The 25,233-nt window shown below is 41.2% G+C and overlaps 1 protein-coding gene across 7 annotated transcripts in view; it reads left to right on the top strand.

Moving 5' to 3' along the window:
* The window catches only part of PWWP3A (PWWP domain containing 3A, DNA repair factor), a 100,477-nt gene that overhangs the window by 54,375 nt on the left and 20,869 nt on the right, over positions 1–25,233 (top strand). For all 7 annotated transcript variants that reach the window (XM_040323611.1, XM_040323629.1, XM_040323667.1 and 4 more), the window contains 4 exons: positions 8,148–8,208; positions 20,187–20,262; positions 23,491–23,541; positions 23,688–24,115. In XM_040323611.1, coding sequence (XP_040179545.1) covers positions 8,148–8,208; positions 20,187–20,262; positions 23,491–23,541; positions 23,688–24,115 — 616 coding nt within the window. The remainder of the gene's footprint in view (positions 1–8,147; positions 8,209–20,186; positions 20,263–23,490; positions 23,542–23,687; positions 24,116–25,233) is intronic.

The raw sequence follows: 25,233 nt of genomic DNA, 5'->3' as shown, positions 1-25,233 counted from the left end.
AAACGGCCTGTGCTAAAGAGGTTATAATTTGCCAAAGAACACATTGACTTGCCTAAAGAGAAATAGTGCAACATTTTGTGGACCAATGAAAGCAAGGTTATTTTTTTGGGGTCTAGGGCTGCAGGCAGTTTGTCAGACCTCCCAAAGACTGAATTTAAGCCAGAGTACATTGAAAACCGTAAAGCATGGTGTGGCGCAAGCATCCTGATATGGGGATGTTTTTCATACTATGGTGTAGGGCCTATTTATTGCATACCAGGGATCATGGATCGGTTTGAATACATAAAAATACTTGAAGAGGTCATGTTGCCTTATGTCGAAGAGGAAATGCCCTTGAAATTAGTGTTTCAACAAGACAATGACCCCAAAACACACCAGTAAGCGAGCAGCATCTTGGTTCTAGACCAACAAAATTAAAGAAAATATATACAATATCTCTCAAAAATGTGTACACCCCTCACATTTTTGGAAATATTTTATTATCTTTTCATGTGACAACACTGAAGAAATGACACTTTGCTACAATGTAGTGAGTATAGAGCTTGTATAACAGTGTAAATTTGCTGTTCCCTCAAAATAACAACATGCCGCCATTAATGTCTAAACCTCTGGCAACAAAAGTGAGCACACCCCTAAGTGAAAATGTCCAAATTGGGCTCAAAGTGTCAGTATTTTTTATGGCCACCCTTATTTTCTGGCACTGCCTTAACCCTCTTGGACATGGAGTTCACAGGTTGCCACTGCAGTCCTCTTTCACTCCTCCATGATGACATCACAGAGCTGGTGGATGTTGGAGACCTTGTGCTCTCCTACCTAACGTTTTAGAGGATGCCCCACAGATGCTCAATAGGGTTTAGGTCTGGAAACCTGCTTGGCCAGTCCATCACCTTTACCCTTAGCTTCTTTAGCAAAGTGGTAGTGGTAGTCTTGGAGGTGTGTTTGGGGTCGTTATCATGTTGGATTACTGCCCTGCGGCCCAGTTTCCGAAGGGAGGGGGATCATGCTCTGCTTCAGTATGTCACAGTACATGTTGGCATCCATGGTTCCCTCAATGATCTGTAGCTCCCCAGTGTTGGCAGCACTCGTGCAGCCCCAGACCATGACACTCCCACCACCATGCTTTACTGTAGGCAAGACACACTTGTCTTTGTACTCCTCATCTGGTTGCCGCCACACACACTTGACACCATCTGAACCAAATAAGTTTATCTTGATCTCATGAGACTACAGGACATGGTTTCAGTAATCCATGTCCTTAGTCTGCTTGTCTTCAGCAAACGGTTTGTATTCTTTCTTGCTCATCATCTTTGGAAGAGGCTTCCTTTTGGGACGACTTGGGACAATTTGATGCAGTGAAAGTAGGAAGGGGATTTTGGGACTTTAAATGAGGTCTATGAGTATAGCACCTCCATCCCTAGTAACGTATGTGAAAAAATAAGGTAGGAAAATGTTTGGGACTTTGAGGCTGCAGACATGGTGCGGGTAGTAAAAAACGTACAGATTTATTGGTCACACATTTGCAAAACACCTATCAACATCCAGAGGTCATGTAAATGAAAAACATACATTTCAGAAATAAATGACATTACCACATATTAGAGCACATAATATGTGCAGATACAATGGGGGTAGCAGAGATACAACAATGCTTGACCGGATGTCACATGATCATCCGCATGGATTAATGAGTGCATAGGGTGAATATACATATGTACAGATGTCAAGGTAACAGTCTAGGCGAATATGTAAAGGTAAAAACGACTGGTAAAAGCATGTATAAATATAATCAGATCAATTAGAATATTGTAATACAGTATATATAGCATCCGTATTGGCCCGACGCGTTTCGTGTGTGTCACACTCTTCAGGGCAGATGCTTGGCTTATCTAAAAATATATAGAAATTACGGGTAAGGTATAATAAGTCAATAAAGTTTATTTAAACCAGTATAAGGTGGAAACATAGTCCACCTGAAGTACTCACATGGAATCAAAAATAAGTGAATGCGGTATACATGGAGCCACGGCCAAAGGGATATGTCCGTCTCGGGAGCTGAGGCGGCAGTAAAGCGCACACAAGAAGGGGCAGCGAGGAATCCTCCCACAGCAAATAACATAGGGTTGAGCATGTATGGAATATATAGCAAGAGCAAAAAACCAAAGGGATAGCCAGCTGGGATCTATAGTAATAATAGTAATAACAGACAATTAGTGAATATAAGAGAACGAAAGACAGCCAGCCCAAATAAATGGATAGGTATAATAACCTAGTAGAGGCGTCCAAAATTCCCGGAAAACCAGCAGGAGAGATACTGTAGTATATTTAAAGGTCCTCCCTGTAAATCCCAATGCCTATGAGCTGTAACAAGCTATACTACAGTATCTCTCCTGCTGGTTTTCCGGGAATTTTGGACGCCTCTACTAGGTTATTATACCTATCCATTTATTTGGGCTGGCTGTCTTTCGTTCTCTTATATTCACTAATTGTCTGTTATTACTATTATTACTATAGATCCCAGCTGGCTATCCCTTTGGTTTTTTGCTCTTGCTATATATTCCATACATGCTCAACCCTATGTTATTTGCTGTGGGAGGATTCCTCGCTGCCCCTTCTTGTGTGCGCTTTACTGCCGCCTCAGCTCCCGAGACGGACATATCCCTTTGGCCGTGGCTCCATGTATACCGCATTCACTTATTTTTGATTCCATGTGAGTACTTCAGGTGGACTATGTTTCCACCTTATACTGGTTTAAATAAACTTTATTGACTTATTATACCTTACCCGTAATTTCTATATATTTTTAGATAAGCCAAGCATCTGCCCCTGAAGAGTGTGACACACACGAAACGCGTCGGGCCAATACGGATGCTATATATACTGTATTACAATATTCTAATTGATCTGATTATATTTATACATGCTTTTACCAGTCGTTTTTACCTTTACATATTCGCCTAGACTGGTACCTTGACATCTGTACATATGTATATTCACCCTATGCACTCATTAATCCATGCGGATGATCATGTGACATCCGGTCAAGCATTGTTGTATCTCTGCTACCCCCATTGTATCTGCACATATTATGTGCTCTAATATGTGGTAATGTCATTTATTTCTGAAATGTATGTTTTTCATTTACATGACCTCTGGATGTTGATAGGTGTTTTGCAAATGTGTGACCAATAAATCTGTACGTTTTTTACTACCCGCACCATGTCTGCAGCCTCATTCAAAGTCCCAAACATTTTCCTACCTTATTTTTTCAATTTGATGCAGTGTTTGGCGTATGGTATGAGCACTGACAGGCTGACCCCCCTCCACACCCCTTTAACCTCTGGAGCAGTGCTGGCAGCACTCATGTCTATTTCCCAAAGATAACATCTGGATATGAAGATGAGCATGTGCACTCAACCCCTTTGGTCGACTATGGCGAGGTCTGTTCTGAGTGGAACCTGTCCTGTTAAACCGCTGATTGGTCTTGGCCACTGTGCTGCAGCTCTAGAGCTTCTGGAATATGATCTTTGAGCTTGGGGCCATTGCCAAGGATCTCCCAATGTTTGTACATAATTCTTCAAATTAACAGGGTCAACTGTTCCAAGCAGTGGTTTACCACCCTGCTTCACGATCGCTAGCTTTAATGGCTTGGCTGTTGAAGCCTTGGGCTACCCAAATGCATGAATCTTATGCTCCTAATAACTAGGAAATAATCCTTTCACAGGGTCTATCGTAGTATTTGAATAGCGTACTTTGCGTTGTGAAATGCTCAATGAGATGCATCCTGCCCTTACTCTAGTCTGGATTAAGAAGATGGTATCAAATGCAATCAGATGTTGATTCTCTTTCAAATTCCACTTACCTCTCGTTATTTGTGGGCGACTTCCTGTACAAAAGGTCCTTACCAAAGTTCCACCTATACATCCATCTTGTGCTTTATCCATCTTGTGCTTTACAGAGGTGAGGCTGTCTGGAGGCCTCAGGTCTCCTTTCTCCCAGAGTTAGTGTCTTTCTTCCACCTTTACCAGGACACTGTAAATCCATCCATTTGTCCTGCTTCTGTACATCCCAAGAAGATTTCCCTTCGTTGTTTGGGTGTGATACAGGCTGTTCGAATTTTGCAGCCACATCTTTTAGAATGATTTGAATCGCTCGTTGTCCTTTTTAAGGGTCCCCATGAAGGTCCTGGAAGGGATCAGCCTGTCTCTTGCTCCACCATATCGTGCCTGACCTTCAGAGCCCATGCCGTAAACGGTGGCTCCTGGAGGCACGCGCGGGAGTGGTGTTGTCGCGCCCCTGGCCATCCATGCAGTCGGAGGATGTGAACCTGGAAGGAAGACTGGGTGAAGATGGAAGCTCAGCTGTGACATTGTGGCACCGGAGGGTTTTGTTTTTAAGAGGAGTTTCGCATAATGTGCCAGTATGTGATGCATACGTATTTTAGAGATGTTGAAAAGGTGACTTTTACAAGCTTTGGCAAGTGATTGAATTCGGGGCTGAAAGGTTTCCATCTTAGTTTTAGCAAGATTTTGTTTAAAGAGGAGATTGATGGAGTGAGGTGAGGAGAGAGAGATATATTTGGTTGTCCTTATCATAGAAATAGTATTGGAAGCTGTGGGAGGTTATCAGGTGACCAAGAGAGGAAGTGTAGATAGCAATGAGAAGGGGTCGGGTCCAAGGACAGAGCCCTTGGGAAACTCCTACAGAAAGAGGTAGTGGGGAGCAGAAGATGGTCGTAGGCAACACTGAAGGAACATTGTCCTAGGAGCAGAACCGGGAAAGAAAAGTCTTGAACTTACTGAGGAGGTGCAGGTGGTTAAAGGAGAAGTCCCGCCTGAGCTTTTTAGGCTGGGCTTCTCCTAAGGGTCACAGGAATGCAATTCGTTTTGCACTCCTGTGACCCGTTTTCAGCGGAGAGCGGTCTGAAGTCCACTCTCTGCTGAAGTCACCAGGATCAGTCCAAGCAGCGCTTCATCCCGACTTGGGAAGGCTGGATCTGCCCGCTGCCTCCACAGCTCAACGTTCCAAAGAGCGCGGAGTGATGCTGACACTAATGGTGCAGGCTGGCTTTTTCTTTTGAGTTACTAGGGTAAAAGAGGCACCGAAAAATCCCCACGTAGGCCAAGGGTTCTGAGCTTGCCTGCAGTTTACCATCCCCCTCTGTCAGCCTGATAGCAGCCTCCCAGGATGAGTCCCTGTCTGCTTTTGCAGCTTCGCCTATGGCAGCTTCTGTATACGTCACTGAGGATGCTTTAAAAGTTGCTTTGGATGGCCTCTAAGGAAGGATTGCTAATATTGTCCCAACCTCCTATAGAGATGGCAGAAAACGGGGTAGATCTTCATCTGCTCTGGCTCTCTTTTCAGATGAGGTTTCTGAGGGTGAAAAATCCCTTTCTGGTGATGAGGATCATGTGCAGTCTGAGGACTCAGAGGATAAGAGGTTTCCTGCGACTTCTCAGTTGCCAAAGATGCAGGTGAAATATTCAGAAATGGTGCGTGCCACTTACAAATTGCCTCCTGTTGAGCTTCTATGCCCTCTGTTTCCTCTTTGGGATTTCCCAGAAACCCCCACAGGCTGCATGCGCCTTTCCAGTTCATCCCTTGCTGGATAAACTGATGTATGATGACTGGGTTCACCCAGACAAACTGTTTTCTCCTCCTAAGCAGTTTTTTCCCTCCTTTATCCTATGGAGGAAGGTTTCACCAAGAAATGGGGAGTACCTGCTATTGATGCAGCTATTTCTTGTGCAAACAAAAACACGACCTGTCCTTTAGAAAACGTGCAGGGCTTTAAGGATCCAATGGATAAAAAGCTGGAGTCCCTATTAAAAGCCTCCTCTGCCATGGCTGGGGCTGAAGTACAACCTGCAGTTACAGCCATTGGTGTATGTCAGTTCCTCAAGGAACAAATGAAGCAGATGATTAACCTCCTCCCTACAGAAGAGATTGAGGTTTATGAGGACCTTCCTAAGGCCTTGTGCTTTGCGATTGATGTGATTATGGACTCTGTTCAACAAGCATCTCGCTTGAATCTCTTGCAGGTACACATGCGCAGGTCCCTTTGGTTAAAACATTGGGAGGCCGAGGCTGCCTGCAAGAAATACTTGGCAGCGTTCCCCTTTGGGGGAGAACGCCTGTTTGGAGATAACCTGGATAAATACATCTAAAAGATTACCAGAGGCAAGTCTACTCTATTGCCGGTTAAGAAAAAGAGTAAGCGTCCCTCATTAAAACGTACTCTTTCTCCAGCCCCTGGAAACTCAGTCTCCAGGCAGTGGCGATGGCCGCCCCAATCTAATACTAGGAGAAAAGCCCAGAGCCAAGCCCAAGGACAGAAAAGAACTTGGGGTTAAAGGTCTAAACAGACCCCCAAAACGTCCCTATGAAGGGATGTCCCCGCTCGGCCGAGTGGGGGGAAGGCTGCTGCATTTTGCAAACGCCTGGCGGAACGAGGTTCAGGACAAGTGGGTCATCGCCACAGTGTCCTCAGGCTACAAACTAGAGTTCAGAGAACTTCCGCCACCCCGTTTTCTGAGATCAAGAGTTGACAAAGATCCAGAAAAAAATAAGGCCTCTACTATTGGCCTTGGAACACCTGTTGTCCCAAGGGGTAATCATGGAGTTGGCCCTAGAGGGTCAGGATTCTATTCAAACCTGTTTACGGTTCCAAAACCAAACGGGGATGTCATACCTATCCTAGATCTGAAAAGTCTGAATCCGTTTCTGAACATTCGCTCCTTCCGCTTAGTCTGTCCGTTCAGTTGTTTCTACTCTTCAGGAAGGAGAATTCCTGTCATCAATAGACATCAGAGATGCATATCTACATGTGTCAATATTTCCCGCTCGCCAAAGGTTTGCGGTGGATCAGCACCACTTTGTTTGTGGCCCTTCCTTTCGCGCTGGCTACGGCACTTTGAGTGTTCACAAAAATACTGGCCCCCCGGGCCTAGCAAAGCTAAGGGCACAAGGCATAGCGGTAACAGCCTACCTGGATGATCTGTTGATCATAGATCAGTCTGCCGCACGCTTGGGCCATAATGTGCACAGCACAGTGTAATATTTAGAGTACTTGGCTGGGTCCTCAATCTGAAGAAATCTTCCTTGCAGCCTCAAAAAAGACTAGAGTACTTGGGCATAATTTATAGACACGTCCCTAAGCAAGGTATTCCTTTCCAAGCCAAAGGCAAAAGCCATAGGAGACTTGGTCTGAGTGGTAAAGGCAAAAAGAAGGCCTTCCATCTGTCTATGCATGGGTTTGCCAGTGTCCAATCACCTGTGGGGACTACATAACCCATTAAGGTTCTGTGTCCTGTGATGTATTCCCAAGAAAAGGACTTTACAGGTAAGCTGTATTAAAAAATCCTATTTTCTATTCATCCTACCCTCTCCCTGAACAGATGAAGTGGGTAATTCATGTTGTTGTCTTGGTAAAATGAAAAAAAAATGTGTGTGTGTGTATATATATATATATATATATATATATATATATATTAGTATTCTCTAGCTCTTGCATACATTATTAGAAATACCTTTTCACTGGACCTCTTGTTAATGGCTACAAAAGGGGCTTGGAGAGGTGGGTGTGGCGACTCATGATTTGGTGGAAGGGCAGCAGCAGCTCAAACTGAGCACAGGTGCAGTCCTGCATAAAACGCAGAGACCGAAATACACAGTGAGAAGCTGGGCAAGGGGATTGTACACTGATCTTCCCAGTGAAGAGCTGGGCAGGAGCATGTCAGCAAGAGGCAATGAAACGGCAGTACTCTGATCCTCCCAGTGAAGATTTGACCAGGGGACATGTCAGACTAGTGCAAGCAGGCTCTGCTCCCGATTAGAATGCAAAGACCTAATCTGACAACGCTGTGCTAAAATGCTTTCCAATTTCAACTGGCCACACTAGGGCATTTTAGCACATCCAGCACAGTGTTGTCAGTTTGTGTTTTACACAAAGGAAACAATACAAAGAACAGGATTTTTCCTGTTCTCTTTGTATAAACACCTATGAAATATAAAATGTTGGGGTATCCTATACTTTAAAGGAATACTGTTGAAGTCTATCAATGTTCCCAGAAATCTTTAATTTACCTGATCCGTTTTCCTCATCAGTAATCAGTTGCATAATGCATATTTTTTTTTTTTTTTTTAAATAGTTTCAAAGTATCCCTTCGCACATTAAAGCATTATGACTGTCCAGAGAAGCAGGAGCTTTTGGTAAGTTAGTGGAAAGCTAGTGCATCAGAGACTGATGTATATCTGCTGTAAGTGGATTAAGTTCTATTGCATACAATCATATCTAGAAACCATTGGCACTTTTAAATAGACAGTGTATATTTATGTTGATGATCTTAGAAACCGCTTAAAGAATTTAACTTTAACTACTTGAGGACCGTGCCTTTTTCTGAGATTTGTTGTTTACAAGTTAAAAAATATTTTTATCTTATCATCCATGGACGGACACAGCTCCTTAAATCTTGACAAGTGGGTTATGTTCCTGTTCATAGGCCTCTCCTATGAACAGGAACATAACCCATATGTCAAGACTTGTGAAGGCTGTGTCCGTCCATGGACGACAGACAAAAGAATTTTACGGAGAGTACAAAAAATAACTTTTTCTCTCACAAGTCTTGACAAATGGGTTATGTTCCTGTTCATAGGAGAGGCCTATGAACAGGAACATAACCCACTTGTCAAGATTTTTACGGTAAGTACAAAAAAATCCTATTTTGTATTTATTTTTTTTGCTAGAAAATTGCTTGGAACCCCCAAACATACGTTTTTTTCCTAACACCCTAGAGAATAAAATGGCAGTTGTTGCAATACTTTGTCAAACCGTATATGCGCAGCGGTCTTGCAAGCGCGCTTTTTTTGGAAAAAATACACTTTTTTTTAATTAAAAAAATAAGACAACAGTAAAGTTGGCCCAATTTTTTTATATATTGTGAAAGATAATGTTACACCGAGTAAATTTGATACCCAACATGTCACGCTTCAAAATTGCGCCCGCTTGTGGAATGGCGACAAACACCCATAAAAATCTCCATAGGCGATGTTTAAAAAAATTCTACAGTTTGCTTGTTTTGAGTTAGAGTCTAAGGCTAGAATTATTGCTCTCGCTCTACCGATCGCGGCGATACCTCACATGTGTGGTTTGAACACTGTTTTCATATGCGGGCTCTGCTCACGTATGTGCTTGCTTCTGCACGCGAGCTCTCTGGAATGGGGCGCAGTTGAAACATTTTTTTTTCGTTTATTTTTTATTTTACCTTTTTTTATTTTTACACTATTCTTTTTGAAAAAAAAAAATCACTTTTATTCCTAGTACAAGGAAAAATACCTCATCTCATATTTACACTAAAATGCAATAAAAACAATTTGTCATTTTAAAAAAACTGTTGCTTTAAGAGCTATGGGCGGAAGTGACTTTTTGACGCCGCTTCCACCCTGCAATGTTATGGAGACGGGTGGGGGCCATCTTCCCCTCACTAGTCTCCATACCAAGCCAGGAAGAGGACCCAATCGCCTCCGCCGCTACCGACACATGCCCAGTAAGTGGCAGAGGGCACACTCCCGCCGCCGATTAAAGTGATCTTGCGGCGAATGTGCCGCAGAGTCCACTTTTATCAGAAATCGGAAGACGCTGATAACCGGGGTTATGGCAGCTGGCTGCTGCCATAACAAAGATTTCCCTCTTCAAAGTGCCGAAGTACATCGGCGTGAGCCGGTCCTGAAGTGGTCAATGCCAAACTTTGGATGTTCTTAAATGTACATGGCTCATAAGTTTACATACCCTGGCAGAATTTATGATTTCTTGGCCATTGTTCAGAATTTGATTGATAACACAAAAACATTTATTTTACTCATGGTTAGAGTTTGGCTGAAGCCATTTATTATCAAATAACTGTGTTTACTCCTTTTAAATCATAATGACAGCAGAAACTACTCAAATGACCCTGATCAAAAGTTTACATACCCTGGTGATTTTGGCCTGATAGCATGCATACAAGTTGATACACAGGGTGTTTGAATGGATATTAAAGGTAACAATCCTCACCTGTGATCTGTTTGTAATTAGTGTGTGTGTGTAATAAAAAGTCAATGCGTTTCTGGACTCCTGACAGACCCTTGCATCTTTCACCCAGTGCTGCACTGACGTTTCTGGATTCTGAGCCATAGGGAAAGCAAAAGAATTCTTAGTATCTGCAGCAAAAGGTAGTTTAACTGTATAAAACAGTAAAGCGACATAAAAAGATAGCCAAGGAATTGAGAATGCCAATCGGCAGTGTTCAAACTCTAATCAAGAAGTGGAAAAATTGGGGGATCTGTTGAATCCAAACCATGGTCAGGTAGACCAACTAAAATTTTAGCCACAACTGCCAGAATAATTGTTCGAGTTGCAAAGAAAAACCCACAAAGAACTTCAGGTGAAATACAGGACTCTCTGAAAACATGTGGTGTGGCTGTTTCGAGATGCACAATAAGAAGGCACTTAAAGAAAGATGGGCTGCATGGTCGAGTTGCCAGAAGAAAGATGTTACTACGCAAATGCCACAAAGTATCCCGCTTAAAATTTCCCAAATGGCACAGAGACCAGCCTCAAACCTTCTGGCACAAAGTCATTTGGAGTGATGAGACCAAAATGTAGCTTTTTGGCCACAACCATAAACGCTACATTTGGAGAGGAGTCAACAAGGCCCATGATGAAAGGTACACCAATCCTATTGAGATGGTACACTGAGATGGATCGCTGATGTTTTGGGGATGTGTGGGCTACAAAGGCACAGGAAATTTTGGTCAAAATTGTTGGCAAGATGAATGCAGTATGTTATCAAAAAATACTGGAGGAACATTTCCATTCATCAGCCAGGAAGCTGCGCATGGGATGTACTTGGACATTCCAACATGACAATGATTCAAAACACAAGGTCAAGTCGACCTGTTATTGGCCACAGCAGAATAAAGTGAAGGTTCTGGAGTGGCCATCTGTCTCCTGACCTCAATAGCATTGAGCTACTCTGGGATGATCTCAAACATGTGTAGGTGAATGGGTGCGCTAAAACAATAATAATAATAGTAACAATATTTGTGCAAATAATACAAATACTATATCATCTTTAGAGAAAAAAAAAAAAAATTAATGTGATTCAAGCCAATAAAGTCCAGAAACACTAAAATGCTGTGAGTGATAGTGTTGGTATAACAAACGTAGGTCCACAGTGAAGAAGTCCAATGAAAACATAAATGGCTGAAAAAAATGCTTCCCATGTGTGATTCTTAGTTGAAAGTAATAATGTGCTTCCAATCAAGGTTGTGATCCACCTTCACCATAACGTTATCAAACACCCAATGTGAATGAATAGGCAGGCTCCTTACCAGATGAAGTTGCCCCCAGTTTTGATACCAAAAGGGAGGGCAAATAAAGCTTTAACAGGATCACCTGTATAAGGATTGGATGCGTCCTGGCAGCAGTGATGGTCGCAATCAGTGATTTTCAGATGTATGCATGTAAAATAAATTGTGGCAAAACATAGTGTAACTCGTTTTAATAAATCATTAAAATATGTACAAAGGGAGCCGAGTGGCCGCTTACTTTGAGGGTGCCTTGAACCCGGCACTGAGGCTTAGTAATGTAGGGTCAGCTATGAGGGATCCTGAGCGCTGAGAGCTGAATGCTCTATGGATCTCCGGAGCGTGCTTTCCACGGCCGCGGCGATGTGGAGCCAACAATGCAGGAAGTGACAGGTACTGGTGCGTACGATTGCGTGGTTGGGTGCCGCCCAATACGATTGCGTGGTTGGGGCGGCACCCAACCACGCAATCGTACGCACCAGTACCTGTCACTTCCTGCATTGTTGGCTCCACATCGCCGCGGCCGCGGAACGCACGCTCCGGAGATCCATAGAGCATTCAGCTCTCAGCGCTCAGGATCCCTCATAGCTGACCCTACATTATTAAGCCTCAGTGCCGGGTTCAAGGCACCCTCAAAGTAAGCGGCCACTCGGCTCCCTTTGTACATATTTTAACGATTTATTGAAACGAGTTACACTATGTTTTGCCACAATTTATTTTACATGCATACATCTGAAAATCACTGATTGCGACCATCACTGCTGCCAGGACGCATCCAATCCTTATACAGGTGATCCTGTTAAAGCTTTATTTGCCCTCCCTTTTGGTATCAAAACTGGGGGCAACTTCATCTGGTAAGGAGCCTGCCTATTCATTCACATTGGGTGTTTGATAACGTTATGGTGAAGGTGGATCACAACCTTGATTGGAAGCACATTATTACTTTCAACTAAGAATCACACATGGGAAGCATTTTTTCCAGCCATTTATGTTTTCATTGGACTTCTTCACTGTGGACCTACGTTTGTTATACCAACACTATCACTCACAGCATTTTAGTGTTTCTGGACTTTATTGGCTTGAATCACATTAATTTTTTTTTTTTTCTCTAAAGATGATATAGTATTTGTATTATTTGCACAAATATTGTTACTATTATTATTATTATTATTTTAGCGCACCCATTCACCTACACATAATTGCATAATCACTTGATTATTTTGGGTAGCAACTTATCAGATAGCTTAGCATATTGGCGCGTAGTACCCCATTTCCATGATCTCAAACATGCAGTTCATGAAAAACAGCCCAAGAATTTACAGGAACTGGAGGCTTTTTGCCAAGAGGAATGGGCAGTTTTACCATCTGAGAAGATAAAGAGCCTCATCTACAAATGACACACAAGACTTCAAGCCGTAATTGATGTTAACCACTTAAGCCCCGCCGCACGACTATATACTTCCTCTTTTTGAAGATGGATATCTCAGTAACGGCAGCAGCGGCTGCCACAACCGAGATATCCATCTCTTCAGGCGGCGGATTCACCACGAGATCACCGTTATCGGCGCCGGGAGAGGTGCCCTCTGTCGCTTACCGGAGCCGTCGGTAGCGGCGGAGGCGAACGGGTCCTTCTTCCCGCTTGCCATGGATACGAGTGAGGGCAAGATGGCCCCCACCCGTCTCCATAGCAGGGCGGAAGCGATGTCAAAACGTAACTTCCGCCCATGTGTCTTAAAGGCACATTTTTTTTGTTGTCATTTTTCCAAATGCCAATTTTTTTTTTTTTGCATTTTAGTGTAAATATGAGATCTGAAGTCTTTTTAACCCCAGATCTCATTTAAGTGGACCTGTCATGCTTTTTTCTATTACAAGGGATGAAATGGACCGCTGCGCAAATACGGTGTGACAAAAAGTATTGCAATGACCGCCATTTTATTCTCGCGGGTGTTAGGAAAAAAAACAATATAATGTTTGGGGGTTCCAAGTAATTTTCTAGCAAAAAACGTGCTTTTAACATGTAAACACCGAGTCTGAAAAACGAGCTCGGGGCTTAAGTGGTTAAAGGGGGCAATACACAGTATTAAGAACTGGGGTATGTAAACTTTTGATCAGGGTCATTTGGGTAGTTTGTTGCCATTATGATATAAAAAGAGTAAACACAGTTGATAACTGGCTTCAGCCAAACACTAACCACGAGTGAAAAAAGTTTTTGTGTTGTCATTTATATTCTCTGAAAAATGGCCAAGAAATCATAAAATCTGACAGGGTATGTAAACTTATGAGCACAACTGTACCTATGCAGTGAGGTCCCCCCTGCACTGCATGGGTCAAATGCTCATTTGGCTAGTGGGAAGGAATAAGTATAAATTCTTATTTACGGCCCACTCCTGCAAACTTCCCAGTGACCAATCCCCTGAAGCTACTTCATTCGCAGCTGTGTGACGACATGACATACAATGCAGGACCAGCAGTCCTGCATTGGACAGTGATGGCCCATCCATTTTTTGGAACATGAGTGTCAGCTGCTAGTGAAGCAAGGATTAAGGTAAGCATTTGTACTTATTCCTTTCCCCATAGACAAAGAAGCATTTAGCCCATGCCATATGGAGGGGACCCGGCTGCATGGGAAACGTTAGCAGCCCAGAGTTGGGCTTTAACCAAACTAAATAAAAAATCTTAAATAAAATAATCAAATGAAAAAAACTTGCTTGCGTGCAAAGGCGAACACATGCGTAGGTCACACACGCATATGAAAACTGTGTTCACACTAAATGCAGTGGATATAAAAAGTCTACACACCCTTGTTAAAATGTCCAGTTTCTGTGATGTAAAAAAAATGAGACAACGATGAATCATTTTAGAACTTTTTTCTATCTTTTTTAATGTGACCTATAAACTGTACAACCCAATTGAAAAACAAACTGAAATCTTTAAGGGGGGGGGGGGGAGTAAAAATATAAACTAAAATAATGTGGCTGCATAAGTGTGCACACCCTCTTAAAACTGGGGTTGTAGCTGTGTTCAGAAATAAGCAATCACATTCAAACTAATGTTAAATAGGAGTCAGTACACACCTGTGTGGCGTAAACAATCCGCGCTACCCCCACTGTTGCAAAGTGCACTAGTGCAAGTGAATGAGTGTAAATAGAAATACAAATTTATAACAATGAAGGTGCTGCAACGAAGTAAAACAGCTTGAATATTTGGCTAGTATAGTATGTGAGAAAGTGGTAAATTAGATGTGCATCCAAATAACAGCAAATAAAATTGCATATGAAATAAGTCCTCTTTTCAATAATAGAAAAATTATCAAAAGAAAAACAACTAAAACGGTGTCTGTTTCTGAAACACAGCTACAGGAACTCCAATGTAATCTTATTCCTCTGACAGATGGAATAGGTGTAGGCATCTTCCTCAGAATATTTCCACAGAGCATGTATAAGAAAGGGCTGCTTACCAGATATGTAGGATCCCTATTGCAGAGATCAAATCAGCTCAGCACAGATGTCATCAGCTGGTGGAACCCTTCCCCCCGATCCTCTCCTTCGCTGGCAGTCTCCTCCTCCACTGGTTGTGCATCTAATTACCACTTTCTCACAGTCGGTACACACCTGCCATCATTTAACGTGCCTCTGGTTAACCCCAAATAAAGTTCTGACATTTTCTTAGTCGCATCCTACAGCAAAAGCCATGGGAGCTTCCAAAGCATCAGAGGGATCTGATTGTTAAAAGGTATCGGTCAGAAGAAAGGTACCAAAAAATCTTCAAGGCATAATATGAAGCACATCAAGTGGAGAAAATATGACTCAACAGTGACATTACCAAGAACTGGACGTCCCTTCAGAATTGATGGGACGAAAACTGGTCAGGGAGGCTGCCAAGAAGCCTACAGCAACATTAAAGGAGCTGTGTGATACATGTGACAACAAGTTTCCGTAGTCTTCATAAGTTTGAGCCATGGAATAGAGTGGCAAGACGGAAGAATTTTCTTCCAAAGAAAAACATCCAAGCCCAGCTACATTTTGCAAAAACAGTCTCCCAAAAGAATGTGGGAAAATTGTTTTATGGTCTGATGAAACCAAGGTTGAACTTTTTGGCCATAATTCCATTTTGGTGCAAAAACTGCACTAAGCATCCCCAAAGAACACCATACCTACAGTGAAGCATGGTGGTGGCAGCATCATGCGTTGGGGGCTGTTTTTCTTCCGGTGGAACAGGGGTCTTTGTCAAGTTAGAGGGAATTATGAACCGTTCCAAATACCAGTTACTATTTGCACAAAACCTTCAGGCTTCTGCTAGAAAACTGAACATGAACTTCAACCTTTAGCATGACAATGACCCAAAGCATACATCCAAATCAACAAGGAAATGGCTTCACCAGAAGATGATTAAAGTTTTAGAATGGTCCAGCCAGAGCCCAGACCTGAATCCCATTTGAAAATCTGTGGGGTGTTCTGAAGAGGGCTGTGCACAGGAGATGCCCTCGCAATCTGACAGGTTTGGAAGGTTTTTGCAAAGAAGAGTGGGAAAATAATGCCAAGTCCAGATGTGCCATACTGATAGACTCCTATCCAAAAAGACAGTGCTGTAAAAAAAATCAAAAGGCGCTTCAGCAAAGTATTAGTTTAAGGGTGTGCACACTTATGCAACCATATTATTTTAGTTTATTTTTACTTCCCGCCACCTAAAAGATTTCAGTTTGTTTTTCAGTTGAGTTGTACAGTTTGTAGGTCACATTAAAAGGTGAAAAAAGTTCTGAAATTATTTTATATTTGTAATTTTTTTACATCACAGAAACCTGACATTTTAACAGGGGTATGTAGACTTTTTATATCCATTGCATGTGAGGTTTTGCCATGAATGTTATAGCGAGAGCAATCATTTCTAGCCCCAGACCTGTGTAATTCAACTCTACACTGGTAACCTGTAAAGGCATTTTAAGTGCCACCGATTTGAAGTACTACGAGCGTGCACTATTTCAAAGCATAGCATGTTGGGTATCTATTTTACTCAGCATTACATCTTCTGTTATTTTACCAACAATTGGGTATTATATTGTGTTTTTGTGCATTAAAATTCACTAAAGTGTATTTTTTTTTCTTCCCCAGAAAATTGGTTGATAAACCAATGCGCAAATAACGTTTGACAAAAAAAAAAATTGCAACACACACCGTTTTATTCTCCAGGGTCTCTGCTTTAAATAACCACTTCAGCCCCAGAAGGATTTACCCCCTTCCTGACCAAGCCATTTTTTGTGATACGGCACTGCATTGTTTTAACTGACAACTGCGCAGCCGTGCAACCTTGTACCTAAACAAAATTTATGTCCTTTTTTTTTTCCCCACAAATAGAGCTTTCTTTTGGGGGTATTTGATCACTTCTGCGGTTTTTACTTTTTGCACTAAGACACTTTTTTTTTTTTTTTTTTTTACTTTTTGCTATAATAAATATCCTAAAGTTAAAAAAAAAAATTAAAATTCTTCATCAGTTTAGGCTAGTATATATTTTTGGTAAAAATAAGTGTATATTGAATGGTTTGTGCAAAAGTTATAGCGTCTACAAATTGGATATATTTATGGCATTTATTTTTTTTACTAGTAATGGCGATCTGTGATTTTTGACAGATCGTACGCTTTTATACAGCGATCAGTGCTATAAAAATGCACGGATTACTGTGTCGATTTCACTGGCAGGGAAGGGGTTAACAATAGGGGGCAATCAAGGGATTACATGTGTTCCCTCAGTGTGTGCGTGTGTGTTCTAAATATGGGGGGGGGGGACTGACTTGGGTTGGGGAGGAGACCGATCGTGTATACTAGTATGTGATGGTGACAATCTGCCCACAACGTACAAATTTTGATTGGATCCTCTTATGGGACTTTGAGGCAGAAAGCCTGAATAAACCAATATTAATATCAAAAATATAATATTTTCATAAAGTTAAAAATATATGAAAATAGAATAAAAATGTATGTAGACTGTACAGAACATATAACATAAATGCATCAATAATGGTTACAGTAGTGCAAGAACAAAACCACTTGATTCCGTCCTGATATAAGAAACAGGACACAGAGGTGCCTGGGCACCTCTGTGCCCTGTTTTATATCGGGATGGAATCAAGTGGTTTTGTTTCCATTTTTATTCGATTTTTCATATATTTTTCAATTTATTCAAATATATTTTTTATGTTGATATTGGTTTATTCAGACTTTCAGCCTTTATAAAGTTCCATAAGAGGATCCAATTCACACTTGTTCTTATATAGGAACACACAATCTGTCTCCTCTACAGTGTGCCATTCAGCCGCAGTCATTCGATGGTGGGCAGTCGGCAAGTGGATGATATATAATGTTTGGGTAATTTTCTAGCAAAAAAAGTAGATTTTTACATATAAGTGAGAAGTGTCGGAATAGGTTAAGTAGTTAATTTGCATGTTGATTGTCGCATCTTGTGTTTTAGGAATTTGTTTCACTGTATGGTGTCACTATATTTGTCATATGTTGTGTAGTATGATTTTAAGAAACGGCGCACCCCTTTTTTTTTGCATGTAAACATCAGGGGTTGGCCTTAAAAATCATTACTATAGTTGGGAATGAATCGCACAAACTACCACCAATGCCAAGCAATCACCCGATTAAACACTTTTATATGAAGAGTATAAACTGACTTGACTCCCCTGAAGCCAGTGAACAATCCGTGATTAACAACCTTGCAACATTAGAGCTAGAGTCCAAGAAAGTACACCTATTACAATTCGTTTCTTGAATAACTGACAACAGTTTTAGACCCTGTCCCATCTATAAACACTTGCCTAACTCCATATAACTGCTCTCCTTACTGGTTTCACAGGAGAAATTGGAATCGTAACAGTTTGGATGTGGAACATTATATACAGTGGGTATAAAAAATAATCACCCCCTTTTTAAAATAATAAAATGTTGTTGCTTTGCAGCCTTAAATGAAATGAAGACACCGTTTTTTTTGTTTTTAGCCAGCTTTATTTACTAGTGCAACTTGTAACATCCAAATAAAAGATCTAACACTGAAGCCCTGAAGGACCGTTCTCATCGGTTAACCGATGAAGCTGACTGATGGTCTGATGTGCCTACACACCATCAGTTTAAAAAACGATCAAGTCCAACGCGGTGACGTAAAACACAACGACGTGCTGAGAAAAATGAAGTTCAATGCTTCCAAGCATGCGTCGACTTGATTCTGAGCATGCGCGGGTTTTTAACCGATGCTTTTGCATACTAACCATCGGTTTTGACCTATCGGTTAGGCGTCCATCGGTTCAATTTTAAAGCAAGTTCTAACATTTTTGACCGAAGGATAACTGACCGATGGGGCCCACATACGATCGGTTTGGACCGATGAAAAGGTCCTTCAGTACGTTTTCATCGGTTTGGACCAACCGTGTGTACGCAGCCTAACATGTCAGAAGAAATTAATACTATTAAAAAACAGAATCGCTGAGTTGGAAAAAGGATCACCCCCTATATGTCAGTATATTGTTGGACCACATTTTGCTTTAATTACAGCCTATAGTCTGTTGGGATCTGTCTCTATTGACTTTGCACATCTATACTTTGCAATATTTGCCCTCTCGTCTTTGCAGAGCTGCTCAAGTTCAATTAAATTTGATGGGGACTGTGGACTGCAGTCTTCAATGGGATGTACAAGGACATTCACCTTTTTCTCCATCAAACACTGTGTGGTAATTTTTGCTGTGTGCTTTGGGTCATTGTTATGTTGGAAGGTAATACTTCTTCCCATAGACAACTTTCTGGCAGAGGGCAGCAGATTTTCCAGAAGGTTTGTTCAAGAGCAGACAGTTCTGGTGGTGAGCCGTTGGTATTTCAAGTTATTACCACCAGATGTGAGCTGGCGCCATCTGGTGGTGGCCGTTGGTATTACAAGTTAAACAGCAATTCTAATGTCATTTTTCACTATTTTCACTGCCATCTTCTTCCCTCTAATTAGAACCCCCAAACATTATATATATTTTTTATCCTAACACCCTAGAGAATAAAATGGCAATCGTTGCAATACTTTGTCACGCCGTATTTGCGCAGCGGTCTTACAAGCGCACTTTTTTGGGGAAAAAATTACACTTTTTTTTTATTAAAAAATAAGACAACAGTAAAGTTATCCCCATTTTTTTTTAATATGAAAGATAATGTTACGCCGAGTAAATTCATACCCAACATGTCGCGCTTCAAAATTGCGTCCGCTCATGGAATGCCGACAAACTTTTACCCTTTAAAATCTTCATAGGTGACGTTTAAAAAAATCTACAGGTTGCATGTTTTGAGTTAGAGGAGGTCTAGGGCTAGAATTATTGCTCTCGCTCTACCAATTGCGGCGATACCTCACATGTGTGGTTTGAACACCGTTTACATATGCGGGCGCTGCTCACGTATGTGTTCGCTTCTGCGCGCAAGCTCGTCCGGACGGGGTGCGTTTTCTGGCTCCTAACTTTTTTAGCTGGCTCCTAGATTCCAAGCAAATTTGTCAAACCCTGATCATGACAATGACCCCACAGCAAAAATGACCACACAGTGGTTGATGGAGAAAAAGGTGTTTTACATTTATATATTTTTATCACTTGGATGTTATAAGTTGCACTAGTAAATACAGCTGTTTTTAAAACAAAAACTTTGTGTCTTCAGTTCAGGCTGCAAAGCAACAAAATGTAATTGCTTTAAAGGGGAAGATTCTTTTCTATAACCACTGTATACCACAATACAATATCCCCAGCTTCTCCATTTCTGATATTTTGCTATATTTGTTTCTGTTTTTGTAAACATTTGGTTTATTTATTTATTTATTTATTTAAGGATGTTGCTCGCAAAGATTATGGGAAATCTGTGGATTGGTGTGATTCTCTAATATGTGACTACAGAATACGATTGGGTGAGCTCCCTGGCTGTACTTGACATTTTATTCCGTAAGATCTTTACTCGCATTTAATCAGACATTTTTAGGATTTAATGAGACAAAATAACTGGTCAGGTTGTAGTAAGAGGAGTCAAAAAAAAAAAAAGAAGCAAACAGTCTTTCAATAAATTATTGTGCAGCGCCACGCAACCATAAAGTGCATCTCTAGGCAAATCTTTTTTGGGGATGGAGGTTAGACCCTCTTTTAGGCAATAGCTGTCTCTATATCACTTTATAGCCCTCCCCCCACCCGTATTGGTAACCATTGTCACCTAAAAAGAAAGCCATGGTAATTTAAAATTTGAGTTTCATAGGATGGAAAGAACATAAGCAGTTCATAGGCGCGTCCATATGGAAAAGGGAAAGTGTGGCTCTCAAATATTACTCGGTATGCTCAAAAGATTATAAGTGTACATATAACCTCCGTGTTGTACTTAATAAATTAATTTAATTGCACACATAATAAGAAAACTATACAAATGGTTAATCAAAGTGATAATATAACACAATCATTGACTGAACAAAATTGTGTTGTTCAAAATGTGGACATGATCCAAAATAATGTGTAGGTTGAAAATGCACCAAATGAATATACTGCATAAATAACCAATATTATATAAATAAATATAATAAATTCAAATTGAAGCACCAAAGATGGAAATAAGCCAAAAAAGTGCTAGTGAACAAATGAAATATAAAGTCCAAAATTGATCCACTGTGATCAAAGTGACTCTGTATATAGTTGTCTGTAGGCAATCCACCACCATGAAGATCAAAGGCTTACCAGACAAGATGGACCCAGCAGGGCATATGCCTGAAGAATCGAATGAGCTTGTTGGTGTAACACACCCAGGGAGAGGTACAGCAAGCACAGCTTCCAATGGGGCCAGGCGACGATATTCCACTATATTGACATCAATGGGTATCCGCCATAGGTTTAAGCAACATTACTTCATACACAAATCCTCCCAGTGTAACATATGTTAAGGAGAGAAATTGGGCCACATTGTATAATTCCGTTTAAAAAGTGGTCATTAAATAAAATATAAAATGGGCACTCACATTTAAGAAGACAAGTAAAAGCAAATAGGATCAAAATAACGCGATGGCATCAGTAGAACCTGTCTGACGCATTTCTCCTAATAAGGCATCATCTGTTTAGTTTTTTTTTTTTTTTTTTTTTTTTAATTCTCCTTCCCCCTCCGAGGCAGCCTTATATCGCCGTATAACACGCACACCTGATTTTAAAGGGGGGGGGGACGTGTTATACACCGATAAATACAGTAATTAGGATAATCCGTGATCAAAGTGCTGGTGCTTCGGTGATCCCCACCACCTCTCAAGTAATGTGCTCACCTCTGTTTGACTTCTTACTAGGTCACATGCTTTTCCCTAGAGCAGCTTGCATCAGCCTGACCAAAAGTGACCTGCCTTGTTGTATTAAAAATGCTTTGGCCTGCAACAACCTTCTTGGTTCACTTGCTCTTACAGCCAGTGTTATACAGTGACTGACCCCTCCCTGACAAAATCCTTCTCCCCTACCAAAAATTGTGCTTGGCAATATCCTTTCTGAAGAAGTGGGCTGTCCCAATCGTGAACGCTGCCATCTCTTGTCTTAACACCCTAATGCACCGATGGATGTTTTTTTATTAAGACTCTGTGGACAAAAGGTTAAAGGCCCTCTTTTAAGCATTTTTCTACCTGTAAGGCCCTGCTATGCAACCTATTTAAACCTGGCAGATTCTTTCTGTCTGGTCCAATGCCATGGCTCCGGACTGTGGTTCCATTTAGACAGTGCCGGTTGGTGGGGGGCGCAAACAAATAAAAAAAATACTGAAAAAAAACATCAGTTGCCGCCCCTGTGCCTGTCCAAAATGCTGTCCCTGTGCCCGTCAAATGCAGCCACAGTAAACCCCCCTGCCAGCTCTCTGACTGCCCAGAACTTACCCCATCTTGGGGAGATCAGGCAGCAGGTGGCGGCAAACTGTGGGATGGGCAGCGTGTCAGGCGGCAACTCCTGTGTCCTCCCATTTGTCTCTTCTTCCTTCCTTCCTTCCTTCTAGGTGTCCAATCGGCACACCTGTGCCTTCAGCCAATCAGGTGATGGGTATTGGACCCACGTCTCCTGACTGGCTGAGAGGCGGTTCAATGTTAGAAAAGCAAATATTCACACACCTGGGTGGGCTCAGAACTCAATCCTCTGCACTCCGAGTCTCCACCTTTTTTAAAGCCTATTTTTGAAGCCTATTGGAGCCAATGTGAAATTGTGCGAGTTGAGCTGAAATCACACAATTTAATTCCTGCATGTCAGTCCTGACTTCGGGTGTGATTTCAGAGACATTCGTGTGGGTTTCTGCACAGACGTCAATATAGATCGCACTCCTAAATCACCAAAAGTAGTACAGAAACTACTTTTGGGAATTCCCCTGCAACAAAAATAACATTTTTGGTGAGTTACTTTAAATGGGAGCACGTCTAAAGGGATGCAGGCCCAGCAGATTTCCTCATTGGTGCTGTGCCTGTGCACACCTGATAGATAATTATGAAACTGCTCCCATTAGACCTACTCAGCACAGAGGAACAAACAGGGATTTCTTCAGTATAACAAAAGGTAGGAATTTACAACAAAGGTTGTTTATAATTCCTTACAATGTACATAAATCACCCAGAGGGGAATGTTTTTTCTCAACAAAAGTGGAGTTGCACTTGAAGGTCATCAGAGAAGGACAAGGGGAACTACGTCTAGAGGAAAAAAGATTTAATCTCCAAATATGGAAAGGTTTCATCACAGTAAGAGCTGTGGAAATGTGGCATAGATTCCCTCCAGCGGTGGTTCTGGCAAGCTCACTAAATTTCTTTAAAAAAGGCCTGGATTATTTTTTAAATGTACATAATATAACTGGGTACTGACATCTATAGGTTAAGTTGATCCAGGAAAAATCTGATTGCCTCTCGGGGGATCAGGAAGGAATTTTTTCTTCTGCTGTAGCTAATTGGATCATGCTCTGCTGGGTTTCTTGCCTTCCTCTGGATCAACTGTGGGTGAAGGATTGTATGATTTTTTTTTTTTTTTTTTTTTTTTTTTGGTTGAACTGGATGGACTTTTTTTTTTTTTTTCAACCTAATTAACTATGTAACATGTGGTGAGTTGCTATGACTGACTGACTAACTGACATACATATTTTTTTCTTCACTTTGACACAGGCTGTGGTTCATTTTCTGGTTCATTCTTGCAATACTGCACATCGGCAATCAGTAAGTAGTTTCAGATCTGTGGTTTTATATTTAATAAAAAATGTATGTAAAAATGCTGCCCTTTCCCTTAGACAGATCTTTTAATAGGGGGAGTTTAACGAGCAACAATGAGTTGTGGAAATATGACTGTATTTTATCTGTTACAGGCTACCCAGTACGAAGGGAGTGTTGTAAAACAAAATTGAATTTCCCCTCAATATGTCAGGAAATATGTGACCCTGTGCCAAACATCACAGACAGTGATTCTCATGTGATAAAGAAGATTCTACCGGACCGGGCACGGGCATCCAGAGATAGAGCAAATGAGAAACTGGTGGAGTGCATCGTGAAGAGTAGGCAAGCAGAACGTCATCTAAAAGGCATCCTCACGGGAAAGAAAAAGTCACATTGGTTGGAGAAGTTTCAGTCCTCAAACTTAGGTGTGGAGTGTCAGGAGACCTATATTGAAGATGAAGAACAGGCAGAGTTGGTGGTGGGCTATCTGCAGATGCTTTGTGAAACTTTGAGCATACAATCAAAAAAGCTTATGAATGGCGATCAAACTAAATTCATTCTTGAGGTGATGTTTCCAGAGGTAAAGTTTGTTTCATCACATTACTCTGTTTCATCATGTTTTAGAAATTTCAAAAGCCACTTGAGTATTGCTCCATTTCTTCTATGGAGCATGAAATCCTTGTTTTATGTTGCATGTTGCATATAGCAGCCTTTCTCAAACTTTTTAACACAGAGGAACCCCTGCTAAAAATGATTAGATCTACAACTTACGATACATTAGTGTGATTGTCAGTGGAAGGAATGCACCTTACACTTGTTGACATTGGGAATAATTACCCTCTTACGAATAGCTATAAAGATTCAGTAGTGTCCATGGGAACCTTTCAAGAGGCAGAAATTGCTAGTTGTTCAAGAAAACCCCTGGCAACCTCTGGAGGAGCCCCTGGCATATAGGAACATGAAAACCACTACAATTAATAAGATATCTGCACATCTATGCCCAGCCTGACATTATGCAGCATTCCAGGAGTAATGGGCAACAGTTCTCACCATGAAACTGTGTGTGTTATGTCCCTTGGGTTTTATTTTCATACCATGTTGTTCTAAAAGAAATGGAAATAATTCAATGCATTTTAGCCCTATCAGTTCTTTAGCCATTTTATATTTTTTTACATACATATTCTAAGGCCTAAAGATTACTTATGAGATGAAAAAGATTACTTTTGAAATGAAAAGGAAATTCCTAATTGTAGCCTGTACATTAAAAAAATAAGTAACTACTATCAGAAACCCTGACATACAGCCCTCTCTACATCATATGTGAGATCCATCCTGTCCTTAATCTGACATGTATGGTAACCCCCTCACTTACCATGCACATTTGTACATTAACCTCTTCATCTCCATTTTCCCCTTAACCACTTCCATACAGGGCATTTTCACCCCCTTCCTCCCCAGACCAATTTTTAGTTTTCAGCGCTGTCGCACTTGCAATGACAATTGCACGGTAATGCGATGTGGCTCCCAAACAAATTTGACGCCCTTTTTTTCCCACAAATAGAGCTTTCTTTTGGTGGTATTTGATAACCTCTGCGGTTTAAAATTTTTTTTTGCGCTATAAACAAGAGAAGAGTGACAATTTTGAAAAAAAACACTATCTTATACTTTTTTTAAACTATTTTTTTCCTCAAAACCAAA

Source organism: Rana temporaria, chromosome 1 (genome assembly GCF_905171775.1).
Source record: "Rana temporaria chromosome 1, aRanTem1.1, whole genome shotgun sequence".
NCBI lineage: Eukaryota > Metazoa > Chordata > Amphibia > Anura > Ranidae > Rana > Rana temporaria.
Note: the sequence above shows the minus strand (reverse complement) of the source record. Positions and strands in the feature narration are given on the sequence as shown.